The sequence below is a fragment of the Podarcis vaucheri genome (assembly GCF_965113315.1).
Source record: "Podarcis vaucheri genome assembly, chromosome: 1".
NCBI classification, from domain to species: domain Eukaryota; kingdom Metazoa; phylum Chordata; class Lepidosauria; order Squamata; family Lacertidae; genus Podarcis; species Podarcis vaucheri.
Genome location: NC_138759.1, coordinates 90,679,384 through 90,706,980, shown reverse-complemented (window position 1 = coordinate 90,706,980; position 27,597 = coordinate 90,679,384). Strand labels below are relative to the sequence as shown.

Genomic DNA, 27,597 nt, shown 5'->3' with positions numbered 1-27,597 from the left:
GGTTTATCTGCACAGGGTTAGGGTTCTGTGGACACAAGTGCAACATTAAACTAAAAGGTGAGGCAGAGAATGATAGAAACAGAGACCAGGAAGAAGACTTTGGGGAGTAGTGGATAGCTCAGTGAAGATGTTGACCCAGCATGCAACAGCTGTTTTTAAAAAAGGCTCATTCAATGTTAGGGATCATTTGTTTCCCGTATCACAATGCCATTGTACAAATCTACGATCTGAGCACACTTCAAATACCAGGTCGCCTCATGTCAAAATGGGTACTATAGAGCTGGAAAAGATACAACAAAAAGCAACCAAAAATCACCAAGGGGCTGGAGTTATTCCTCTAAGAGGAAAGGTTACATCATTTGGGGCTTTTGTTTTAGAAAAGTAACAGGGAACATATACAGAGGTATATATAATGATTTATGATGCAAAGAAAGTAGATAGAGGGCCTAGAGACCTCTCCTCACCACCAGTAGCCCTATGACTGCTTTATTATTTGAAACAGGGACATTCTTGTAATGTGCTCTCTTCATGGGTCTCTGTCTCAGCAGTCTCCCCATCCCAACGTTATTCAGTGCTGGAGGCTCCATTTGGCTTATTTGTTATTACTCTGTGCAATGGCCTGTCCTGCTCTAAATCTGAATGCACCGAGGCTGTTAATAGTGTCTTCAGCTTAGTAATTCAAAATGAATCTCACCAGTTGCAAGGTGTGCAGCGGCAGACCGCAGTGTGTTGTGCACAAGTGCTCAATCATACAGTGGTACCTCAGGTTACAAACGCTTCAGGTTACAAACACTTCAGGTTACACACACTTCTAACCCGGTAGTAGTACCTTGGGTTAAGAACTTTACCTCAGGATGAGAACAGGAATTGTGCGCCAGCGGTGCAGCAGCAGCAGAAGGCCCCATTAGCTAAAGTGGTACCTCAGGTTAAGAATGGTTTCAGGTTAAGAACGGACCTCCAGAACGAATTAAGTACGTAACCAGAGGTACCGCTGTACTTGTAAGCACCTGTCAGGGATTAAACTTTAAAGAATCAGGTAAATGGGCTAAAACTGAACAACAGCTCCAATAACCAACACTGAAAACATCGTCTTTAAAAATGGGACAGTAGTATGCCAGCGACAACATATCAGAAAAGCAACACTGCTTGTCCTCTGCCCCACTGAGGACACTAGAGGACATGGCAGAGTAAACATTCTGCTGCATTCTGGAGCTGCAGTATTCTGAACAATTAATACCATTATGATACATTGGGCAGTGGTGTTAAGAATAAACAATTATTTAAAACAAAGGAACTGTGGAGTAAGAGACTTTGCTGCTATTCTACAGTAACTCTTCGGGCAATGAAAAAAATGCTTGAGAAGTGTTAACTGTGGTTAATAAGTCAGCTATTTCCTCAAACCTCAAAACATTTGCAGATAGCATCTGTGTTTAACGTGTTGCTCACAAATCAAAAGCTAATATTAGTAACCTTAAATAACCCAATTGTTACATCAAAATAGTATGCTGCTTTGAAATGTTGAAAGTGCCTTTCCGGCACTTTTTAGACAAGCCTTTTAAAAAGAAAAAAAATCACAAGACTAACACCACTGTCGTAACTAGAAACATATCTAGAATACAGTCTGTTTACATGCAACATGCTTATCAGCTGTGATGCATGCAGTTTCACACCATCCCTACAAACCTGGTCTTAGTTCTTCTTGTTTTATATAGATATTGTGATTTGCCCGTAGCCACTACGTGAGAACATTGCTAATTATTTGAGCCCATGTCTTCCAAAACAAACATATTCTGTCCACCATACTACTTGGCCTCTTTTGAATCTCTCAATGATAACAGAGACAAGACACCACAGTCAGATTATTGTTGCCACAGGCACAGCTAAGCTGCATAGTTTTGAGGCTGAGATTCACTTATGTGCAACAAGGGCACTCTAGAAGATGCTGAACTGATTTAGATCAGGAGTGGACAGAATCAGAATCTCCTGGTAGACCTCTGGGTGATTTGCAGAGCTCTGGATTTTTGAGCCCCAATCATCTAACGATAGCAGTAACAAAATGACCATGATGATGATGGTCATGATGATGATGATGATGTTATGTAGAAAGCTTGGAGTAATCCAGAGTGGCTTTTTTAAGTGGAGAGACTGAGCTCTGTTCACTTCTGGTACTCAGAACAAACTTCTGGGTCCAGAAGGCAAATTCAACTGAATAGTATCACTAGTGGGAACCAGCCCAACCAACATAACGCAAGTCCTGCTTGAACAAAGGGGTTTCTCTACCCCCCTCTCTGCACCCCTCCAAGTTAGCTGGAGGTGTTAGGACAGGGGTAGGCAACCTAAGGCCCAATCGCCTTCTCAATCCGGCCTATAGACAGTCCGGGAATCAGCATGTTTTTACATAAGTAGAATGTGTCCTTTTATTTAAAATGCATCTCTGGGTTATTTGTGGGCCATAGAAATTCGTTCATAGTTATTTTTTTCAAAATATAGTCTGGCCCCCCCACATGGTCTGAGGGATGGTAGACCGGCCCATGGCTGAAAAAGGTTGCTGACCCCTGTGTTAGGAGAACCTCCAGAACAGTGGGGGGGGGGTGAAAATGTTCAGTCTAGCAAGCAGAAATGTTTGCACTGATGGAACAATTGTTAATAGTGCAGTGCTTAATTCCTCCCAGAATTTTTAAGTATAAGTGTGAGTCTTTTGTACCACTCAAAATTTTAATAAAAACCAAAGTAGCTCCCACAAAACTGAAGCCTGCCCATCCTTCTGTGCTCCCCACTCCTGACGGATTTCTGGTAAAAGACTCTTGGTCCTTCATAAAGTTAGATGGAATTAGAGTACAGTTCTGGCATGAACACTTAAATCAATAGGATGGTCAATGGAATTAATCCCCATGAATACATGAGAAGGTGCCATGTATCAGGAGGCATACAGACACAAAAAAAGGGATACTTTTGTAATATCTAGCTATGGACAATAACCTCACCTAAAGTACACAAAAGTAATTGAATATTACTTCAGTGGTCCTTGAGCTTAGATCTGAAAGGACAATATATCAACTGAGGGATCCCAAGACCTTCAGTGAACTGAACGTTGTGGACCATGAGAGCAAAGACCTCAGGATTGTGAGAAAAATGTGAGTAGCGTTTTTATATACTCGCTTTCTTACCTTAGGGTAGATCACCAAATATTATGTCGTATTATTTATTAAATTAATTTACTTTTGTCTCACCATTCTCAAAGGCAGCTCACAAAAAGCATTAAAAACATATACAGCTTTCAAGAAAAAAAAATGTTACCATATTAAAAACCACACTGAATCAAAACAACTTTAAACCATTTAAAAACGCAAGAGAAGAAAATATGCAATGCCCACCATTAAAAGACCCTGCTAGAACAGCTAGTTCGAACAAAAAGGGTTTTGCTTGCTGGCAAAAAGAAAGCAGAAAGGCCATGGAAGGGAGTTCCACAGTTGGGAGCAGCCACCGAGAAGGCCCTGTCAAATGCCCTCTCCAAACATGCCTGTGAGGGTGGCAGATCTGAGAGAAAGTTCTCCCCTTAAGTTATCAAAACTGAGGCAGGCTCATATAGAAATAAATGATCCTTCGGATAGCCTGGACCCAAGACATGCAGGGCTTTGTTGGTCATAACCAGCACTTTGAATTGTGCCTAGAAACAGACCGGTAGCCTGTTATAACAAGGGGATTCTGTTCTCCCTGTACCTTGTTCCAGGCAGCAATTTGGCCGCAGCATCTTGTTTCCACTGAAGTTTCTGAACACTTTCTCATAGCAGCCCCAGACAGAGCACCTCACAGCAATGTTCGTGTTCTCTGGTCTTCAGAACAATTCTGTCTGCAGCTGGAGGGTAGGAAGTGGTGGCCAGAGAGGCAACTCTGCAACCTCAGCCATTGCTAGTCTACTCAATCCATAGGCAAAATATATCTAGCGCTGAAAGTGGAATTTTTCTTTTCTCTCCCTAACTGTATGTCAAGAAGTCACTGGCATATACACACACAAAATTCACATATTTCCAATGTTCCCCCATTATGGTCATGCCAATTCATTTTTTCCTACAAACTCTGCTTCTGGCTTTTGTGTGTAATGCAGTGGGAGCCAAACAGATAAAATCTGGCACATAAAACAATTGGCTGCTCCCTAAGCAAAACTGCTTTTTCTGCAGATTAAAACAAAGATTAAGTATTTCTTGCCATGTGAATAAGTTTTCTTCTCCCTTCCCTGTGTTAAATGCACAATAAGGAGCCCCTAGTCCTCAGTTTCCTCTGCTCCACTGACATAACCGCAGGATATTTTAGCATACCTACTTCATGTGGATGACAAATCACAATACAAAGCTGACAATTCCATTCTTGGTTTTGTGGTGCAGAGGGTCATCTTGTAGCAGAGAAGTGGCTTCTACTCTGCCCTCACACATCTCTGAACTTTTCAAAATGCATTATGCTGAGCAACAAAAGGAATTTCCAAAGTTGGTTGTCTTTCTCCAACACCACCTTTCAAATTTATATATGACATGGGGGAAATTATGGTCCACAAAGATTTCTACTTATTTAAAATATTTGTTACCCATTCTTTATTGCAAAGCAATGGCAGAATAGGATACACAAAAATTTAAAGCCATATATAATAAAATACAAACATATATATCCCTTAATCTACACAAGATAAAACATAATTCAGACTAAAACATTAATAATTAATCTTCAGCTTTTGGGGCACACACACACAAAGTAGTTCACATATAGAATCATTAAGACAATAGAAGTATAAAATATAATTAGCTAGAACAGCAACAAGCATAATCAAGACATTACTTCCAAAATCTCTTATCAGTAGGTTGGCCACAAAAGGTTCCTCTGTAACACTTTTGCAGGAGAAATTCAAGCACATAGCACAACTTTGTGTTTGTGCCATTAAACATTAAGCACTCTGTCACCTTAGCACAACAATTTGGAAAGTGATGAGGGAAATAAATTGAAAAGTGGAGGGTGGTAGTGGATGAATGTAAATTAATAATATAGAAGAAGAAGAAGAAGAAGAAGAAGAAGAAGAAGAAGAAGAAGAAGAAGAAGACCTCCCCATAAGCAAATCCAGATGAAGGCTCATCGTCACATATTTGCCTGTAAACAATTCAGACCGCTCAATAAAACAGGATATAGTCTAAATACTATGTAAGCTTTAAGCAAGCAAATCAGGATGAATGCTTGATAAACAGATCATTTGGGGGAGCCCTAAGTCTCAATCAAAGGCAGAGTTCACATTCTTTAGGAGTATTTGTTACCTAATTTGGCAATTTGCACCTCATTGATGGTGTAAAAATTAATTCACTGCCCATCTTCCCATAATCCCACAGACAGATGCAGGTAACACTTTTCTGCTTCTAGTCCTCATCATAAAATGAGATCTAAAATCCAGGCCCCTCCATTGTAAGTTTGTCCAATGAACTCTATGAAGTAAGGAAATGTTTCATGGATCTGACAAAAGATTGCTTGCAAAGACACCCCACAATAGAGGGGAAATTGCAGAAGCTATGGCAAATATGAGGACAGTGAGGTCAGAAGCACAAACATTAGAGGGCGGGGAAAGCACATGTCTGTGGCAAGATCATTGTAAACAACCCCTGGTTCATTGCCTAAGTGAAACAGTTGCCAATTTGTAATCCATTATAAGTACAAAGGACACAATGCAAAAAAAAAATCAAAAATCTGTTGTTGTTAAGAAAAATGAAATCATAAACAAATAAAAGAGGAGATAACTAAGGGGTGTCAAAACCTTGTTGAGCTTGGTCTTATTCCCTCAACCGGAACTTGTCCACATGATCCTCACTTACTTAATATTAAGCTTTACTTTGTGCAAGCAGAGGGGATGCTGTTGCTTCCAGAATACTGGTTGTGACTGCCCCCACACACTAGCATGAACAAACATACTCAGAGCTTGAAAACACATAGGTAAAGGTAAAGGGACCCCTGACCATTAGGTCCAGTCCTGACAGATTCTAGGGTTGCGACGCTCATCTTGCTTTATTGGCCGAGGGAGCCAATACAGCTTCCGGGTCATGTGGCCAGCATGACTAAGCCACTTCTGGCAAACCAGAGCAGCGCACGGAAACGCCGTTTACCTTCCCGCTGGAGTGGTACCTATTTATCTACTTGCACTTTGATGTGCTTTTGAACTGCTAGGTTGGCAGGAGCAGGGACCGAGCAATGGGAGCTCACCCCGTCGCCGGGATTCGAACCGCCGACCTTCTGATCGGCATGTCCTAGGCTCTGTGGTTTAACCCACAGCACCACCTGCGTCCCTTGAAAACACAGAATGATGCCTAAACCTAGGATTTCTTCCTCTCTTCTGGATCTGGAAGAAACCACGACAAAACACTGAAGATGGTCCAGCCACAGTCCTACTGACTTCCGTGGAAAAGACAACATGCCTGCTCATCTTGTCTACTGAAATGAATGAATCTTTTTTACAAAATACTTAACTTTGAGCCAGATCATTCCATATTATCTCTTAACTTATCCTTCATAAGTTAAGCAGCATGATTGAAAACCCCATAAAATGTTTGGTAAAAAAAACAAATAAAAAGAGCCAAAGGATCCATGTGTTACTTCTAGTGCCAACCAGGTGATGCAGTTTTGTTTGTAAATGATCTATGCTGGTACCAAGGTCTATACCTAAGCAGGGCTATATGCATGCTATATTATTTTAGAAACTCTGCGTCAAGAAAAGCTGAATGTCTTTATGAACACATTGCATGTACACACGCATTTTCATACATAAATGAAACAAATAATAGAAGTGGGAACCCAGGACAGAGGATGCCCTCCATGAGCCTTTCTTCAATGAAATTGGGCCAGGTCCAGTCTCCCTCCCTTCACAATTCCTTCCATGCTCCAGGGAGCAATGTGTGTGCACTTTCTCCGCTACAGACAGGGATGCTCTCTAGTGGCATGAGAGTACCACACAGATGCATCTCTCACCTGCAGTGGCTTCTGAACTTTTATTAGTGGCCGGGAGAGGGGATGTTCTGAGCCCCTATTTTTCTGCAGAGGCTGGGTATGGAACCCCCTCCCCCCCACTCTTCCTCTGCTCCACGTTTTTCATTACTTCCTCTCCAAGATTTCCTCATGTGGGCTCAGGATTTGGAGTGGGGTTTACACAAAATTGATTTAGGAGGTTTTATTTGGATTTATGGAGAAAGCTACAGATCTAGTCACTCTCACCCAACTCCTTCCACAAGGAAGAGTTCTGAACAGGCACAATCTGGGCATGACTTGCAAGCCGATTTTAAAATCTGTCGATTTCATGTATAGTTTGGCATTTTTATTTTGTCTTCCTTTTTCAAAGTCTACTTTTCAATGAATATTTTATACAATTTTACATGAGCCACACAAACATTTTGTTTTGGTTTCAGGGGCAACGTGCGCAGCAAGCGTACGCTTTGAGCCCTGCCCCTGACACCACGTCCTCTTTCAACAATTGCACAGTTGTCCTGTGAAGAAAGACCATAAAACAAGATCCTGCTCACAAGTCGGGACTCTGCAGCTGTCACTTGCGCTGGTAAGAAGCCATGGGAGAAACAGCAACAGAAAAGGAGCTGATGAGGACACATCAGCAGAGCCAACCCTACCATTAGACAGAGTGAAGCCTCCTCCTCGGGCAGCTGATTTTGGGTGTCCTGAAAGGACAGCAAAATGCCATTTATTTTTTATTATTCTATTTTTATGGGCAGGGAGGAGGAGAGGCACTTGTGGGATGTTCTATCCCAGGTATCAAAATAACTTGGGCCAGGCCTGCATGGCATTATTATCAGGGCTTTGGGTGGAAATTATGACATTTTGCACTCCAAGTCTGACGCAGTAGCATTCTAGAACTTTACATCTGGACGTAATACTCTAGCATTCTGGAACATTACAAGAAGGACACAATGTAGTACCCTAGCATTCTGGAGTATTAAAACAAGGAAAGCAGGCCAGGGATTTACAAAGGGTTTATTTCAGGATACAAATAGTCACCCTGAACAAACACGCATTGAACTCACTGTCTCATTATTTATAACGTTTGTGGAATGAATCACAGACAAGTCATAGTGAATCTAGAAGTTCACTGGGAAGTGCTAAACAGTTTTAAAGACCTAAAGATCTGTGGATTTTCAGATAACTGGGTGAACACTGGCAATGAGCAAGTTTTCTAAACATGCCACATGTTTAGTCAGTGGGCAGGGGAGAAAGAGCTCTGTGGCACTGAGGCACAAATCAGTTGTGGCAAGTGGAGAGGCCCAAAGCCTGTCCTAGTCAGGCAATCCTCTCAGGAGTAACTGGAGGCATCCCAGAGGGAGGCGTAGGCATGGGTGGTTCCCCCTCCCCCAGCTTACCAGAAGCTTCCATCCATTGCAGGCAGCCTTGGGTTCCCACAAGGTTCTTGACTAACCATCTGTGAATTACTGATAGTGGACACCTGTCTACAGGATAAATATAGCAGAGACATCTAACATATGTTACACAGATCACTTTAATAATGAAAAAAACCCCACCTACCACCTGTCAGAAATCTTTACTCACAGTTACCCTGAGCCTGCAGCCAGAGGCTTTATTGTCTTATTCCCAAAACACACATCAAAGTTACTGTATTTGTTTCATATCTCTAGCCATTAAAGAGAGAGTGATATAGAGAGAGCACCAGAAACAAGAATATGATTTTGTTTGGGAAAGTCCATACAGGGCATCCACTCCAAAAGCACTGTTGCCACAGTATATGAAGGCTGAATCCCAAAATCCTGTTTCCAGTACCAGAGTTCACAGCTTCCAGGGATCCCCACCCCCACCTCAGTACTGCAGTTACCTGGTAAGGGTCATGTTCATTCAGTAGTATGTGCATGTCCTTGCATCCTCACCACTGAATAAGTAGGGACAGCAAGTTAAGATTGATTTTTAAGTGATGAATTAAGCACAAACCCACGCGCACTACTTTTCAACCATAAACAGCACTATGGACTCCCATATTTGGCACTTGGCTGGGAGGATTTGCTCCCTGCTAACGTTAGCCTTAGGAAAACTATTGTCGGGTTTGTCACATGGCCACCTGACTGTATCAGCCACAGATTCCAGGGAAGCAGCTGTTTAGTCAATAGGAAGAAGGCAAGTTGCAAGGCAGGGCAAGTTGCTCCTTCTTTGTGTTCTAGTTACAAAATGAAGCAGTGCCCGCTCCTCCCATCTTTTCCACCCAAGGGTTGGTCAGGTTGGTACCCACCAAGGGGGCAGGCCCAGGGGGGTACAAAAACCATGCCTCTCCACTCTGTCTCAGGGTGGCTAGAAGCCCGTCAGCCCATCCATACACTCCCTGGGCCATTCCTCTGCTGCTTTGGGTGGCCGGGCGAGGCACTCAATCTCCTCTGGGCAGACGAATCCGGTGACTGGCATGGGCTGTTGCAGAAGCCCTGTGGAGGCTCCTCCCCAGTCAGCTGGCACAAAGGACAGAGGGGCACTGATAATGGGGTGCCAATAGAGCTCCTTGCCAAGGGTCAAGGGAGTTTAGGTAGGTATGCCTCTGTTTCCATCACCATGTCATTTTCCTGGTAAGGTTTTCTTTTTTTGAATCCATCCCCTTCAGTCATACTAATATTGGTTCTGAAAGGCTAACAGGATGCATGCACGATTTCTTTATTTGTGGCAGGCTAATTGAGACCACAGGCTACATACTTCTAAAATATGGGGTATCATTTGGGAGATATGGAGAATCCAGCCTTGCTGCAAAGCACAGAGTGAAGTTCCTTCTCCCTATCCAAATGCTATTTTTTTTAAGTAAATTTAAAAAAAAATAGCTTCTCTTTCCAATTTGTGTCTAATTCTAGTAATTTTGTTAAGAAAGAGAAACTTCTGGTAATTTGAATTTTTAAAAGATATTTTGGCTTTGGTATGATACTGTAACAGAAAATGCTACATATTCTCCATTTCAGAAGTCAGAGTTGTTTCTAACAACAACAAAGTTACATTTTGTGTGTTTAAACTGTAAATTATGTTACCCTTGAAATAAGCCACTCACAGAAAGAATTCACTTAAGTGTGACACTATGTAATGTCTTACAACTGTAAAAGCCAGAACAATAAAAAAGCAACAATAATAACAGCCAGTTGTCTATTGAATAAAGATTTTAGAAAAGCTCTTATTCAGGCTATGCAGGCTATGGACTTAAACTGTGGTGATAATTGTCCCCAAAGAAAGAAAGAAAGAAAGAAAGGGAATTGCGTATTTGAACAGGAGAAAGGGGACAAGTAAAATAAGACAGAATGCTATCCCCTTGCTTGATCCAGATAAAATTGCTCCACGGCAAATCATGAAAAATTTGCTCCAAACTTCTCTGGAGCAGTGCAGCAGCCATGTCTTCCTTTCTGAGCGTAAGGTGACACTTTGCGCTGCATAGCAACTTGCCACGCAGGCAAAAGGGCTCTGCTGTAAATAGACCTACCTCATTTAGAAACTTTACCCCAACCATCCTCAGCTAGGCGAGGCTGAAATAGAACCTCTCCTCCTACGCCTGGATTCTCGCACATTGGGCCAAGCCCCCTTGCAGAGGGGCAGGTGTGCAAGACACCTCCAAAGGAAGGTGACAAGATTGCTGGAGGTCTTGCAACCACAGGGGTCAAAAGTCAAGCACCAGCTGATGAAGGCTCCCTCTCTAGGTTTTGAGTATGTGCTTCTTTCCCCTCTAGTCCTCTTCTAGAAAATGAAGTCCTGGTCCCAGTAGTATCAGGGCAGAGTTAGTGACTGGAAGAGAGAGATGGAACCTGGAGTGGGAACCCAGCAAGCAATTGGCTTCTGCTTGTTGTCTCCCTCCTAGCCCTAGAAAGCTTCCCTCCTGCCTTCCTGCCAGGACTGGCTCCTTTAACCACCCTAACCTGGAGTTCCTCTAAAAAAGAGGACACTTTCAACACTGGACCACCTGCAGGGGCACATGGAGAATCCCTACACGGTCAGGTACTGAAAAGGTAACTGGTGCTTGATGTGATGGGGAAGGCACAGGAGGCCCCAAAGCAGACCAAGCTTAGAAGGTTGGCAAGCAACAAAATGCTGGGGGCAAAGAGAGAGAAACATTGTCCCAGTGGTCAGGCAGAAAGCGCAATCATAAGAGAAATTGTCCTAGATGCTTAATTCATCCTCCAGCGACTTAATGCTAAAGTGTGTGGCTACTATGGTGAAAAAATGCCATCTGGCAGGTACAAGGAATCACTTTGGGAATTAAGCTTTCCATGGGCTTGCTTGGATAGCTCAGTCGGTAGAGCCTGAAACGCTTAATCTCAGGATCACTGGGCAAAAGATTCCTGCATTGCTGGGGGTTGGAACAGATGACCCTGGGGTCCCTTCCAGCTCTACAGATCTATGATACTATGTTGGAATAGGCCCACAGGCGCGAAGCAGCAACCCCACAGAACAGCAATAGCAATAATGAGCTTCGGGGGTTGCTGTTGCTGTGGGGAAGGCAGTCTGGCAACAGGCCAGTCAGACCCTGAGCAAGAAGGCAAGCGTAAGCCCATCTGTGTCTCCAAACCCAGTGAGTAATCCAGTGAAGAAGCGTGGCGCGTAGCAGCACTTCCTCCGCCTCTCCACGCCTTATGCAGCACGCCTGCGGTCTCTTCCACACGACCAGAGCGAAGAGGGAGGGGGGCAGAGGCAGCGGCTTTCATCTCCCCCAATCCTAGCCGCCTCTGATGGCACCTGACCCACGCAGAGCCCTCTGTGTGTCTCTCTCTCGGCTGGAACTGCAGGCAGGCAGCCCTAATCTCCCGCCGAGCCACTCCAGAAAGCCGCTTTTGACACAAGCCCGCTCTCGCAGCAACCTGACCTATGCGCGCCTGTCAATCGGGAAAAGTGGCCACAGCAAAGCGGGGGGGGGGATAGAGAGACAGGAGTGGATTAGGGGAGAAGAGCCAGCCAGATCCAAGGCCAGCCACAGCGCCCGCCTGCCTTGCTCTTCCCCCGCATGCGCTCAAGAGAGAGGGAGATGGAGAGACTGTGAGCGGTGCTCACGGGGACAGCAGGGAGATCTCCAAGCACAGAGAGAGGGGGGGCTGGGGAATCCGGGCTGAGCTCTCCGTGTTCTGTTAGGCAGGCAGAAGAGGAAACGGCCCACTGTTGTCCTTGCCCTTTGCAGGTGAAAGAGCTGCAATTGAAGCATCTTAACCTGGGGGAGGCGGGGTGGGGAGGGAGGCGGACATCTGACGCGTGCGTAAAGGGAGGAATCTCGTCCACATCTCCTCTGACGTTGCAGAGCGGATTTCCAACTCCCCGGGACCCCGGGACCCCCCCCCCCATTTCCTTTCCCTATTCGAGGTGGGTTTTAACCCTGTGCGGTCTTTGGGACGCGAAGCCTTCTCCCCCCCCCCCCAATAAACACAAATGCATCTTATTGCAGGCGTAAAGTGGGCGCCGTGGACCCCCGCCAGGGGGCAACCGCAAAGCGCGCCCTTCCCTATCGAGAACCAGTCGATCCGTCCGCCCAGAATCCCATCCCAAGGCCTCGCCATCTCGTCCGGGCTTCGGGCCAAACCCCCGGTAGTGGCGGTGGGTTTTCTCGCGCTTTCCTTCGCTGACCTTCGCCGCTAAAAATAGCCGCGGTGTGTCCGCACGCACAGCGCGCGTCGCTTTCGCCCTACAGCAGACCTGTCCCGCTTGCAGCGCTGGAAGGGAGGCGGATCGAGGCTGAGGGACACCTTACAAACACGCCAATACTGTATAGGAGAGATTACGGGGTTGGGAGAGAACAGAGGGACATCATCCCATGGAGAGGTCGAGTTTCGCTTCCATCCCATACGCCAAAATGCCTTTGCCCCTAATAACCTTCCCCTCGGCTTCACCAACTGGGTAGGAGTCTCCAAAATAAGCCGAGCCACCATCCTACACCCGTTGCCGATCTCTCTCTCTCCACCCCTCTTCCCACGACCCAGGCCAGGGGTGCCAACTTGAATAAAATATTCGGGGGGAGGTAAGCAGCGCCCCACATAATCGATTACAAGACACGCACACCATTTGAATGGCAATGGCCATCAACTTGGGGGGGGCAGCCCCTCAAATATTTTAGGAGGGGCAGAAGGGTCCTTGGCTCGTAGGAGTTGTCTGCTATCCCAGGCCCCATGTTGCGCTTCTGAGGCTGTGATTTGAAGCCCTCGTGTTGAAGGCAGCCGGACTTCCACTTCCGAAGCAGCCTACGAGCCAGGAGCGAAGACTGCATTGCCCTGCTCCCAAGCCCACCCCGGGGGGGGTCTCGCAGCATGGGCACCCCAAAAAAGTAGCGCGGGGGTGACGGGCAAGGAGGAGACGTGGCCGAGCTGTCAAGGCGCACCAGGGATCCTCCGCAGGGACGGCACTTCCAGGAGAGCAGGGGAGAGAAGGACGCCCCACTGAATTGCATTGCGCCACTCTCGCCAAGGCGCACCCGCCCACCCTGCTCCTTGGACTGGCGACCCTTTCCCCTCTCCCCGCACCCATGAAGCCCCATCAGCGCCCCGGGGAACCGCAGACGCGACGCCCGGCCCGCCGGCCCAGCCCCTTGCCTTTTCCGCCCCGCGCTCTCCCCATACCTTCTCCTGGGCCCGGGTGAGCTTCTTCTGCATATTGCTGGCGATTTTCCCTGCGGTGACTCCCTTGCCCATCTCAGCCATCTTGCTGTCCTTTTTAAAATATATGTAGATGTCTTAAAGCTGTGCGGTGGTGGTGGTTAAATTGATCAGACCCGGAGGAAGAGGGGAAAGAGCAGGAGCGAAACAATGGCCATAGCCCTCTTCAAGAGCCGGGGACCCGCAGAATACAGCCTTTTAAAGAGACAGTGCAGCCCAGGCGCGGCGGCCTCTTAAAGGGACAGCGCACCCTGCTCGGGAGCAGGACGAGGACGGGAGCCTAGCGAGAGCAAACGAAGAAGCAATGAACTTAAGCTAAGGAGCCAATAAACGTAGGCTAAGCATGGAGGAGAACCCTATGGGCATCGTGATTTGAAAAATAAATAGATGTACAATTATTATTGCCCCATTTGCTTTCTGCAAGGATGAGGGTTAAGTCACATGGTTTCACCTTTTTCGGCAACTTTTTAATTTTTGCTGTGTTCAAAGATAGAAACGCACGATGAATGAATGTCAAGTCTTTGATTCCTCTGGGTGCTGCAGTTTTACGATGAAATTGCAGTGGCCCTCTTCATCTTTGAACTTTATCAAATATCCTGCTTTTTATTATCCTCTTACCCTAGAGCAATGTGCATTTCTCTGGTTGAAATTAAATGCACCTGCCGCTTGGCAGACTTCTTAAAAGGAATCTGGAGATAATCTTAATAATAATACATGAATGTTGGATGATGGTGATGCAATCGAAGTACTGTACATAATACTTTGCCTGCAAGGTAGGGAAAAGGCAAATGGCTCTTTGCTCTAAGGATATTAAAATCCTAACATAGTGGGAATAACAACCATGGTTAAGGAGAGATGGCAGAGACAACTGGGCACCTTTTTTTACTTAAGGTTTATTTGACAAGAATTGGCATCTGTGTTTGGTGCCAGGGTCACTGAACAGAGAACCTCTGACAATGTACAAAGTAACTTCCATTCATTCCTGAATAACCACAGGCATCTCGCACACATCTGAGATGTAGGCAACATAACTTCCAAGCTGCTGGATTCAGACCAATGACCCAGTATCCTGTTCTCACAGTGGTCAACCAGATAAATGCAACACACAAAACGTCATTATGATCATGGTTCAAAAATCACAAATACACATTAAAATGCAATAAAACACTCAGCAATAAAATAGGCAAAGTCCTTCCCCCTGTGTTCTGAAGACCTGCATGAATAAATGCACCTTTAGCTGATGCCTGAATGAAACCAACATAAGGAACACTATGACCAAGAAGGGCCTGCTCTGTGGTAGCCCCATAGTCTGCATTTACTAAAGACACCAGAAGCTGAGTCTCCCCCACTGAATTAAAAACCAGGTTGGTGATCAACTCCCGCCCGGAAACCAATGTCCCCACTGTGGAAGGACATGTGGACCCAGAATTGGCATCCACAGTCACTTACGGACTCATTTCAATAATTTCAAGTACTTGTGCCAGAAGTGGCTTAGTCATGCTGGTCACATGACCCGGAAACTGTCTGCGGACAAACGCCGGCTCCCTCGACCAGTAAAGTGAGATGAGAGCCGCAACCCCAGAGTCGTCCGCAACTGGACTTAACGGTCAGGGGCCCCTTTACCTTTACACTAATATTAACAACTTGAATTGGAGTTAGAAATTGACCACTGCTCCACCATCCTTTTGTGATTATACAAACACACACATACACACACCATTTTCTTGGGGGGGGAAATCACCTAAGGTACAAAAATCACACTCATTTTACTATTAGTGCTTTAATTGATAGATTGATCAAATAGAGATTTGGGCTCCAATACAACTTTATAGACACAGACCTGCCACAGTCATGGGCACATAGCCCTGTCTAAATAAATAAATAAATAAATCAGTATTTGTACCAATTAGCCCAGGCAGCTTTGACAAAAAGGGAATTACATATCCAGCATCTGTTTGTTTGTTTGTTTTTAATGTATTTTTATTAACAATTTCTTGGTCTACAAAAGCATGTGCAATGTCTCTTTTTTCAAGTTACATTTTTTACAGATCAGTTTCATTTGTTGAGACATTAGTGTTACATTAGGAAGAAGGGGGAGAGGTGGAGGGGGCATGGTGAGTGGGGGTGGGGTTGGGTGGCAATGCTTCTATTCTACTTACTGCATGTGTGGGGTTTTGTGTCAGCGTCTTTACTATTCGCTTGTGTTCCTTTGGTGGTGAGAGGGTTGGCCTAGGGTGTGGTTGTTCATTTGTGATTGGCTGTGGTGAACTTTGTTTTCATGTGTGAGTGGGGTGGGTGGATGTTTAGGATCAGGTTAGCCATATTGATTCGTATGCCGTTGGTGGATTCTTATTGTTGTCTTGTTGGGCTGTGTATGTGATAAAGGGGAGCCATACCGGGGTGAAGGCGTCTTCTTCTATTTGTCCCCGTATCCAGCATCTCTTTGTGAGTGCAGTTCCTCATCCAACTCCAGATATACCCCTGACTAGATTGAGGTACACGACTAAACAACAAAGATTGAGGTGCTTGAATATTATAATCAGTTTGGATTGTTAGTTTTATATGCCCAACAGGGCCAGCTCAAAACATTCTGCTGCCTGAGGTGGAAAAGCAAATGCTCCCCAGCCCTGCCAAAGTCAGAGGCATTATACCCAAGACTGACCAAGTTATTTTGGCACCTGAGACAGATAATCTCATTGCTCTCTCTACCTAGAAGTAAAAACACAATCCTAATAAATAAAGTAACAAACAATTTGTCACCCAAAATCATCTGCCCAAGGCTACCACTTCCATTTGCCTAATAGGATCAGCCCCAATGCTCAATAAATAAGCAAAACTGTTGTGTAAATATAGCCATTTCCTAATTTTTATTAGTCATGTGACAATGTGCAACTTTTTACATGTTATATCCATTCTAATGGTTTTGCTTGTGTATGTACTATGGATAAATAAATTAAAAACTGACCCTTTGGTTGATAAATTTTGGTGGGGAGAAATTTTAATTGTTGGAGGCAGGAAAGTAGGGTACATTTGTTTCTATTTCAAGCCTTTTTGGTTCTGGTGCAGTCCTGAAATGAACCCCCTCCAATAAAATATTAATGATAACCTTTTAAGGGAACATTAATAGCATTCCCTCCCCAAATTAAATTGTAAGTTAGCTCAGAGTTGCTTACAGTGCAACCCTAGCACCATGCCTATTCAGAAGTAAGTCCTGGTGCTTACTTCCATGTAAATTGGGTTAGGATTGCAGGCTGCCTGCCTCATTCAAACACAGTCTCCTTCGCACTTTATATCTGGACCCCACTCCTTAACTCAGGGGTCAGGCTGGTCCACTGTCTCCCAGACCTGTGGGAGGCCAGACTCTATTTTGGGGGGGGGGTGAATGAATTCCTATGCCCCACAAATAACCCAGAGATGCATTTTAAACAAAAGGACACATTCTACTCATGTAAAAACACACTGATTCCTAGACCATCCGCGGGCAGGATTTAGAAGGCGATTGGGCCGGATCTGGCCCTGGGGCCTTAGTTTGCCTACCCATGCCTTAACAGATGGAAGTGTCCTCTTCAAGCTCTGGCTGGAATGCTGAGATTCCACACCTATCAGGAGATAAGCTCTTAACCCACTGTGGAATCATCAGGCCTAACTTCCTAGACTATTCGTAATCTACATAGCAGAAAAATGCTCTGCCAGCAATGATAATCAGCTCAAATTTATTTTTATTGATTGACTGTTCCAATTCTTGTTTTCGTTTCGAATTTGGTATGCCGGAACCAGGCCTCTCATTTTAAATATCCAATAGCAAACTTAAAATAACAGAGGAGAGAGGGTGTACACAGCATATAACTGAACTGTGAAATTCACTCCCACCAAAGGCAGTGATGACCACCAACTTGGACAGCTTTAAAAGAGGATTTCGAGGAGAAGCCTATCAATAGCTACTGTCCAGGATGACTATACCCATTGCTGGAAACCACAGGAGGGGGAGATCAATGTTGCAGTCAAGTCCTTCTTGTGGGTTTCCTATGGGCATTTGGTTGGCCACAGTGCAAACAGGATGCTGGACTAAATGGGCGACTGGCCTGATCCATCAAGGCTATTCTTGTGTTCTTATGCTAATGGAATAGAATCTGACTAGCAAAAGAAGAATGGTGATTCATCTATCTCAGTGACAAATCGTTCTAGAAGGGCAGGAACAGGACAATGTTTTAAAAGATTAGATTAAGAATGGGCAGCAGCATCCATCAATCCCATGTTTCTCGATTACCTAGTTGTTCGCAGGACAGTTGCTGAGAATTTCTAGACTTGCCCTGAGCAAGCTAGGGTCCATATGCATGCAGAAAGAGATCTGTGCCTTCATATTCCTCACTAAATGGAGAAGTGCTTGTGGAAATGGCTGATACATGTACAATTCCCCAGGCAGGTTTTGCAGATGTAGAGGGGCAACCTATGTATATATGAACACCTTAAAATGCAGTGGTGTCCTTCCCTCCCCCTGCACTTTTTTACATTGCTTTGCAGACCAGAGAGACGCTGGGGTTGTCTTCACCCAATGTGCAATACCTGATTTGTTTCCCCACACCAAATTCCTATTCAGTAAAGCTGCCATCTGAGCATACACAACTCCTGCCTCAAATGCACACATTTCAGCTTAACCGCAGCTGATGTTTTTAAATCAGATAGAAGTTGTATTCCTCCAGAAACTACAGGACGCATATAAATTGTGGCTACCGGCATGTATACAGTACTCTGCTTCAAACTGCCCTAGAGCCAGAGTGAAGGATAATGTGCTCACAGCCTTAGTTACAGTGAATAGCACCAATCAATGACTTGCAAATGTAGCTGTCCTCACCTCTCTGCTGAACAGGTGATTGGTGCTATTCAGAGTAACTAAGGGAGAGAGACAACAGTGTACGATTCATTCCAGCAAGAGAGGCATGCAATCTTTAGCACACTGCCATATTTCAGGTCAGTTTCAAATACTGGTGCGCGAACATTTTATCACTGTCTTTGCATCTTCTCAGTGTTCAGAATTTTGGTAAATCGGGATAAATTAGTTCATCTCAATTTTTATGCAATGATAATATATACAGCAAGCAATGGCAACCAGTGACTATAATGATTACGTGTGGCAGTAATTTTTTCTTCATTTTTCAATCATTCATTGCCGCCTGATTATATATATATTTTAGACCAATATCACTAACTGCATGACTGTTTCTGGTCTTGAGTGCTCCACAAACTTTGAGGCTAAATATCTCAAGCTGCCCAAAGGTTATAGAATAAAATCAACTGCTGCTGCTGTTGGCTTTTTTAAAAAATGTCCACCGAGTAGATATAAAAGCAATTTTGGGTCACCAAAATTTCAGCATTTTGAATGTTCATCTGCACAAGCATATTGTTTCCAGAATTCTAGACTGGGGACCCCCGGTGGGCCTCAGTACTGCAGCCCACCCTCTGACCACACCAGTGTTTAACTGGATTGGTGTCTGCGGCAGCAATTCCTTGTGTGTGCAGGGCGTAGGCATGCATGTTACAGAGAGTGAAGGCAGGAACAAAAAGAATTGGGATGAGGTGAGAGAGAGGAAAAGCAGAAGCTCTTGGAGACACTTCTGTGTTGTCTGGCAGCTCCTCTTCTTCACAATAAAACTCACACCCTCATTCCCATCTGGTCTGCTGCTGAGCCAAGAAGCCTCATCTCCTTCCTTTGAGGGGAAAGGAGGAGAAGGGGCACAGAAGGAAATCAGGAGAAGATCAGAAATCAGAACCTGGAATCAGCACTGTTGCTAATTCACACCATTGATTCATGGCCAATTCCAGCAAGAGGGGGTTGCAGATAAGCCCAACCAATGGCATAACTGCTCCCAGGAAGTTTCTGGGATGAGTTTGGGATGCGTAAATGGTCTTTTATCTTCCAGGGCTGCCTAGCCAGCTGCATTCCTGAGATAATTATTGTATGGGGTCAATCAAGTGACACACTGATAAGGCAAAACCTAGGTGATATCTGGTGTTTGTCTTTGGCCTACTAGCTTAGAGTTTTCATGCTTTAGCAGCCTAAACAGGAGACTATCTGCTTCTAGAAATGACTACACATTGTTAGGAAAACATTAGCTACCTAGCAAAGCAAACGTATGAATTAGCCCTTTAGAGCTTCCTAAAGTGCAAAGGCACATTTGAGCAAGCCGGGAAGAGTGAATGGGCAAAGAGATCACTGAAGTGGCAGGACAAGGCTGTATTTCCTTTTTGCATCCTAGCCAACTCTTATATACATATAAGCTACTAGTGTTGCCTACTGCTACTAGGTTAGCAACTGGGAGCCTGATCAGAAAAGCATGCTACAATGTGAGCTAATCTTGCAGCATTTTCAAAATCAAGCGAAGAACTGATAACAAAGTTCTTAAAGAGCTCTCTGACAAACAAACTGTTGCCATAAGGAAGCTTAACTTCAGGGCCTAATCAAACAAGACTTGGAAGATTAGGATAGCAAAAGGCAGTCAAAGAATGAGGCTGCATAAGATCATCATCATCAGACTCTAGATTCTGCCAAAAGTTAATTAGCCTCCTCCAGGCGGTGATCACAGCTACAGATAATTTAACATTCCTTGTATGCTAAAAGGAAAAAGTCCTTTAGTGCTGACAAGGATGAATTGGTAAATACTTTCCCAACTTTCCCATATTTGCCACTGTGATTCTATTATCTAAACTTTGAAAAAATATATAATGCGCTCTGCAAGAATTGTTTACATAGGCTACAATAGTCATGGAAAGGTATTTTGTTTTGCTTGACCTCAAGAGGTGTCAGCACTGCAAGGCTGTACAAATACATTGATCTGACCTGAAAAGCTTGCCAGTCTACAGATTCTTATTTACACTAGCATGTACTGTAGGTGAAACACAAACTTAAGTATGGCAATTCTCTACAGACCATATCATATCATGTCAGGCTTGGGGAGGTAGAGATGTGGCTGCCAATGCTTCAGTGTGCATTCCCAGTTCGGCATTGGCAAAGGAAAGCAGGTTTTGGCTGATGAATGGTAAGGCCCAAGCCTTGCGCAGTTTAAAGCACTATACAGGACTCTTGGAAAGCCCTACACAGTATATTAAATCTTGGCTTCAAAACACTTAATCTCCAGATACCAATGTGACATCAAGTAACTTCTCTGCAGTGGCTCCCTGTCTGTGGAATGCTCTCCCCAGGGAAGTTTGCCTAGCACCTTCATTATACACCTTTAGGATTCAGGCAAAAAAACCATTCCTTTTTAACCAGGCCTTCGGGTGACCTGATTTACATCCTATGCCCTTTTAAAATGTGTGGGGGTTTTTTTTGGGGGGGGCTATTGGGTTGTTGTTTTCATTTTGATTATATATTTTGTGCTGTTATATTTTGATTTTGTTCTGTGAACCGCCTGGAGACCTCCAGGTATAGGGTGATATATAAATTAAATGAAAAGAAGAAGAGGAGGAGGAGGAGGAGGAGGAGGAAGAGGAAGAGGAAGAGGAAGAGGAAGAGGAAGAGGAAGAGGAAGAGGAAGAAGAAGAAGAAGAAGAAGAAGAAGAAGAAGAAGAAGAAGAAGAAGAAGGGCGCATACTATTCATTTCATCAAATATATTTGCATTGACATTAACACAGTTGTCTGCACTGCAATTCACTTTTGTGACAGAAATATTTTTCATAACACTCTTACCTTGTATCCATAGTGAACCAGTTCATAGTAAGAATCCTGAATGTGTGAAACGTAATCCAATGTGGCTTCCATCTCACGTTACTCTGTTTCCAAGCTGGAAGTATCTGCTTCTTTGAAAAATGTATCCTTGTGTATGATTTGAACAGCCCAGTGGATTTGAACAGCCTGGTGGATGGTGCGCGTGAACACACACACATACCCCACACACAGTGCTCTTTTTTCATTCATTGGCATGTGTTCACTGTTGCAGCTGTACATTGTAGCATTCACTTTGTGATATATAACCTACATGGCTTCAAATTATTTTATGGCTGGGACCGGTTCAGTATGTGTGAGAAGAAAACCAAGTCAGCACACTCCTGAAACATCTGAACAGTGTTGGGTGGGTATAGATATCAAAGCTTACTTCTTCAACATCAAAATGAGTGTTTGTCTGTTCCTACAAAACCAAGAGTCACTTGATTATGACCACTTTCCCCCAGCCTTGAATTTTCTAAGTGTTTTGATAGAGGGGAATCAGACAGGTTTTTATTTTTATTTTTCATCTCAAGGAGTACAGTGGTACCTCAGGTTACAGACACTTCAGGTTACAGACGCTTCAGGTTACAGACTCCACTATAGTACCTCGGGTTAAGAACTTTGCTTCAGGATGAGAACAGAAATCGGGCGGTGGCAGCGGGAGGCCCCATTAGCTAAAGTGGTGCTTCAGGTTAAGAACAGTTTCAGGTTAAGAACAGACCTCCAGAACGAATTAAGTTCTTAACCCGAGCTACCACTGTACTTGAGATGTCCTGTTTATGACTGGAAAGCAATGAACAATCTTGATAACAGATCCAAGTCACTGTAATCCCCCTCCCCTTCCATCACCCCCTATAGCAGGAGGCAGTTACCGTATTTGAGAAAATTTTCTGCCTATCTCCCATTCCCACCACCCTTCTGAGTAATACCCCTCCCCACCTTCTCTCTATATAGAAGGATCTGGCAACTTCTGTTTCAGTGTATCTGAAGAAGTGTGCATGCACACGAAAGCTCATACCAAGAACTAACTTAGTTGGTCTTTAAGGTGCTACTGGAAGGAATTTTTTTATTTTGAGAAAATTTTGGTAGATTTCTTCAACCAGTCAATAAATCTAGTTTCTCTTGACTTTCTAAATGGAACTTTCTGAACCATCTGAGCCAAGTTTTCAAGCTTTTATTTCAAAGTAAGCATTCCCCGCACCGTCTCATCCACCACCCTGCTGGAATAGATATGAAAGTCAATATAGACAGACTACTGCAAAAAAATAGCACCATCTGGTGGTGTTTTGATTCTATACAGCAAAATGTCTTTGATTTGATTCAGGCAATTGAATTGTTCACAGAATATTAGTGCTTCATTGCACATTGATACACATTTATTTTTCAACTGCACTCATAGCCTCAGGAGCAGGATTTTGTTAAATACACCTTTTTCCAGTTGGGCAAATAAAAATTCATACTATATAAAAATAGGACTCATGTCAAGTCCTGAAAATAACTGCAGCAACCAGGCTGTGCAAGAGAAAAGGGAGGAAACCACAAATGAACTAGATGCTGGGAAATTCACCTGGGCACATGCTTCATCATTTTGTACATAGCAAATGACAAAAGTATCATGCCTGGAAAGTAATCAAGGGCACAAACAGGCAGACCTAATGCAGCCACCACAATGGAGGATCCTAAAGATGTTGCGAGATTTCAGTCCATTCAGTTTTCCATATGTACTTATGAACTGCAGTGGTGCAATTTAATCAATACTGTTTCAAATTAAAATCTATGCCAGTTTCTGGGATTCCCAGTAGCCAGAGACATGTGACTTTTCATCTGGATTTATAGATACTTGGCAAAGATAACAACGCAGCAAGGCTGTAAGGTGAAAGTGAGCTTTAATTTGCTAATCCGTTCACTTTATACATCAATCATTACAGCTGATGATGGTTCTCTTTCTTGTTGATTTGTGGTGCTCTTGGTTGACAGAAATGTTTTAAACCAGGGGTGGGGGAACCTATGGTCAATGGGTCAGTCCTGGCCCCTTGCTGAATTTCACCTGGTGAACTTTGAAGGTATGGCTCAAGATGGTAGGAAACCTACTCAATATGTCCTTTCATCTTTGAAGGTGTGGATTGAACCAGCCTTTGAAACTACACACAGTGCACCACATCTGCACATTCAAATCTCTCCCTTCTTAAAACTGCCCAGTGCTGGGTAGTCTTCTGTTTGTGGAGGGACGGCTTGAAACCACTCCGACTGTCAGCTTGCTGAATTTCAAACATCCCCACAAGCAGGAGAGATGTGGATTTATTTATTTATTTATTTATTTATTTATTTATTTATTTGCTTTTTACTTGCAGGTGACTTTCAATTGATCCCCATCCCCACCACCACCACCACCACCACCACCTTGTGAGCCATGAGGAAGTCTGCCATTTTCCATGTTCACAGTATGGTGAAGAAGGCACAAATAAAGGAAAAATTCAGGGCTAAATGAGATGCTTGGTGCATGATAATGTGAAACCGTCTTGGTTGGTCAAGAGGTGTAGGGATTTATCCTCACTTCTTTTTCACAGTTAGTTGTTCCTCTTCAACTAGTATGCATTTCAATAACACCTCTGATAACATTATGAATCATACTGCTCCTAAGCAGTAAGAAGGGTGATTTATATTCCTCTCTCTATCCTCTACTTCTTTCCTTTTTAAAGGAAATGGGGGGGGGGGACTGAACAGGAACCAGTCTGCAACTAAGCATAGTGAGACCCAAAAATGGTCTAGTAAAACCAACATATTGTGATTATTGATGAAAAAGAAGCATTTGTTTATGGCAGAAGAGTGCTAAATAAATTAAAATAGTGAAAACAGCAACAACAAGAAAATATATGGGTAGAGACAAGCAGAACTTAAAAGGAACTCAAACTTAGCTTTCTGAATGTATGCTCAATAATAGCATCTCCTCCTCTTCACTTTGATACATAGTGGACAGGTTACATAAGTACTGCACAGTATCATTTTTCTGGGGATAATATCTGTCTGCTAGTGAATGCCAGCAGTGCTTAGACTCTGCACATAGGTCAAGTCTTCTCCCAAAGCTGCAAACTAGGCTCTTCTTAACTTGGGAATGTGAGAGTTGGAAATAAACTCACTCTGTCAGCGAAGGGGGGGGGGACATTCTGACTCGGAGCCAACCTGACCAACCCAGAACAAACTTTTCACTGGATAATCCTGGAAATAAACCAGATAATACAAAATATGGGTCCAGTCCAGAAATAACTTGTCATGCTTTAAGTTCCATTGAAACAGCATGTAAACCCAATTAACTTTTCCTGGATTGAAGCAAGAGGGTTGGGAAAGGAAAATATCAAGGGCACTGAAGTCACTACACTAATTTTTCTACAGCACATAACAGACGGGTGGTAGTTTGAAAGACAGAGCATAAATTACCGTATTTTTTGCACCATAACACTCACTTTTTTCCTCCTAGAAAGTAAGGGGAAATGTCTGTGCGTGTTATGGAGGGAATGCCTATGGGTGGCATGCCTATGGATTTTCCTCCTCTAAAAACTATGTGCGTGTTATGGTCGGGTGCGTGTTATAGAGCGAAAAATACGGTATATTGTTGCAGTTATGATATTGTAGCATTGGACCATACTAGCATGTGCAGTATGAATGAATTCTAGAGCAAAAGAAAATGGTTAGATTTTGCAACATCCAGGATGTGTTCCAGAGGCTGATTGGCATAAATTTCAATTCATAGCACCTACTCTTAATAACATCTGATACAGCAAGAGGCAAGTATGCAGCTCCAGGCAATGTGTCCCTGCAGTAATTAAAAAAACAAACAAACCTGGAAATTATCTTTGCCCTGATTTCAGGATCTTCCATGCCACCTGGCTACGTATTTCCTTCTTTTGAGGACTCTCACATTTGTCCCTTGACTAATACCTGAACAAGTGTGCTTTAGGTCAGTAAGAAAGTAAAAGCAAGTCTGGGGGCGGGGAGAAATGTCAGCTTGTTGCAGCATAAACAAAAAGTCTTCTTGCACCTTAAAGACTACTACTACTACTACTACTACTACTACTACTACTACTACTACTACTTGTTTAGTTGTTTAGTCATGTCTGACTCTTCGTGACCCCATGGACCAGAGCACGCCAAGCACTCCTGTCTTCCACTGCCTCCCCCAGTTTGGTCAAACTCATGCTGGTAGCTTCGATAACACTGTCCAACCATCTCGTCCTCTGTCATCCCCTTCTCCTTGTGCCCTCAATCTTTCCCAACATCAAGATCTTTTCCAGGGAGTCTTCTCTTCTCATGAGGAGGTCAAAGTATTGGAGCCTCAGCTACTACTACTACTACTATTACAATGCCTTTTCCCCAGTCCAGGGTTCATGGTGCCTTACACAAATAAACTAGAACAAGCTAAAAATACAGAAATGTTTATTATTAAAATGTAATTAGACACCATAAAATTCAAATAATATTAGAAGACCCATTAAAAACCACAGACAATAACAGTTCTCAAAGGCCTGTTGGAATAGAAAGGTCTTCACTGCTGGTGGAAGAACAGAAGGAGGAGGGAGCCAGTTTAACTTCTCTAGGAAAGAAGTTACAAAGTGTGGGAGCAGCCACCACCAAGAAGGCCCTCTCTGGAGTCCCCACCAAGCATGCCTCTGAGGGAGGCCGGACCTAGAGAAGATCTCATAGCCCAGGCAGGTTCACATGAGGGAATTATTTATTATGAAGAGCTGATGATGTAGACTGTATAGACTGTAGGCAACAAAGCTTATGCTGCAATAAATGTGTTTGGATTGCTGGCATAAGGCAGAATAGCCCTATGATGTCTTTTGTTTTTAAAGGTGCTGACAATTGCAACAATTTCAGACAAAATCCAGGGCTGATATATAATTACTTTATTATGGCTAAGGGACAAATAGGGAGAATGATCAAAGTAACTAAACGTATTTATTAATGATAGAAAACTATTAAAATGTTTCTCTTTATTTTTATATCATATGAAAAGTTAACTTACAAAAGATCATAAAAACATATTATGACTTTTGATAACAGCTAATGCAACAGTCCAAATTACAGTGCCATAAAGAATTCAAACTGAGAACCAGTCATTTGATCCCCATGTAACCAAGTTCTCAGAGTTTCCCAAAAGCAAGCCTAAATATTGAGAGCGCACAAGTTTTGATTCTCTGTTGAACTTCTCCAGAGATGGAGAGAGGGCTTCACAAGAAAGTTGGACAGATACACATTTGGAAAATTAATGTGAAGCTGAGATAAGTAAATGTCAAGGTAGTAACAGCTGGCTTGAAATATCTAATGTAAATGTTTCAAAGTGAATAACTTTCACCCATTTTGTACATATCCTTATTCAATCTTACTAGCAACCATTTAGCTGCAGGTATAAAATGGTTTCACTACACAGTAATTGCTTTAATAATGCTTTCTGCATAACAGTCAGATTGCTGTCCTCCCATCCTGTAACAGGCAAAAGTTTCAAACATTAACTTGTCTGGTTGCCACTAGCTATACAAATTGCTTATATGAGCAACTACAAAGTGCACATTTTTCAAGTACATAAACACCATGTCATTTATCTATCTGTCCTAGAGAGGGCAGTAGCCCACACAAATAATAAAGTTTTATGTAAAAGCAGGATATACAATGTGCAATTACACACACACACAAAATGTCAAGATACTAAAGTAAAGCTTTTATTCAAAATGAAAGCTATATTTGTAATAACTATAAATTTTAAAAAATGACAAATATAAAAATTTATTCTTTAACCATTTATGTGACTTGTTGGCTTAAATTTACATAAACTTTATATCCCTTTTGTATATTATTCTAAAAAGCTTTTATGAAATAAAAATCAAACATTGGAATCTAGACAACCTATAAGTTTCATAATTTTCTTTAAAATGTCTCAATATTTCAAAATATTATACTAGGTTTTTAGTACATTATAGTTAATGCACAAAAACTATCAAAAAATTAACCAAAGTCAAAGTGGGAGACATGAAGAGAGCAAACAAACAAACATTACTAACCAGTGTTTATCCTGCAGTCAGTCACACTTATCTTTAAGAATGAGTTTATATTTTATGCATGTGATAATTGCAGATATCCTGAGGATGCAAATCTGTTACCAGTTATCTCATAATTGCCTTTTATCACAGGCAATCAGCTAACCATGGGAACCTAGCTAGAAGAGGTGACAAAGTACTTTGGCTATCATTTACTAGAATTTTGCAGAGGATGTCTCAGTT

At 43.2% G+C, this 27,597-nt stretch overlaps 1 protein-coding gene and 1 long non-coding RNA gene across 16 annotated transcripts in view; both read right to left on the bottom strand.

Moving 5' to 3' along the window:
* BIN1 (bridging integrator 1) overlaps nucleotides 1–13,822 on the bottom strand; it is a 110,600-nt gene extending 96,778 nt beyond the window's left edge. For 6 of the 15 annotated variants that reach the window (XM_082238338.1, XM_082238336.1, XM_082238341.1 and 3 more), the window contains exon 1: nucleotides 13,584–13,821. In XM_082238338.1, the coding sequence (XP_082094464.1) occupies nucleotides 13,584–13,664 (81 nt within the window). In that variant the 5' untranslated portion in view covers nucleotides 13,665–13,821. Of the gene's footprint in view, nucleotides 1–13,583 lie in introns of all 15 variants that reach the window. The other 9 variants (XM_082238331.1, XM_082238332.1, XM_082238330.1 and 6 more) reach the window with 4 other exon arrangements.
* LOC309541279 overlaps nucleotides 1–27,594 on the bottom strand; it is a 452,672-nt gene extending 425,078 nt beyond the window's left edge. Inside the window, exon 1 of the long non-coding RNA XR_014223687.1 lies at nucleotides 25,401–27,594. This is a non-coding gene — a long non-coding RNA (uncharacterized lncRNA). The remainder of the gene's footprint in view (nucleotides 1–25,400) is intronic.
* Nucleotides 27,595–27,597: the final 3 nt, after the last annotated feature.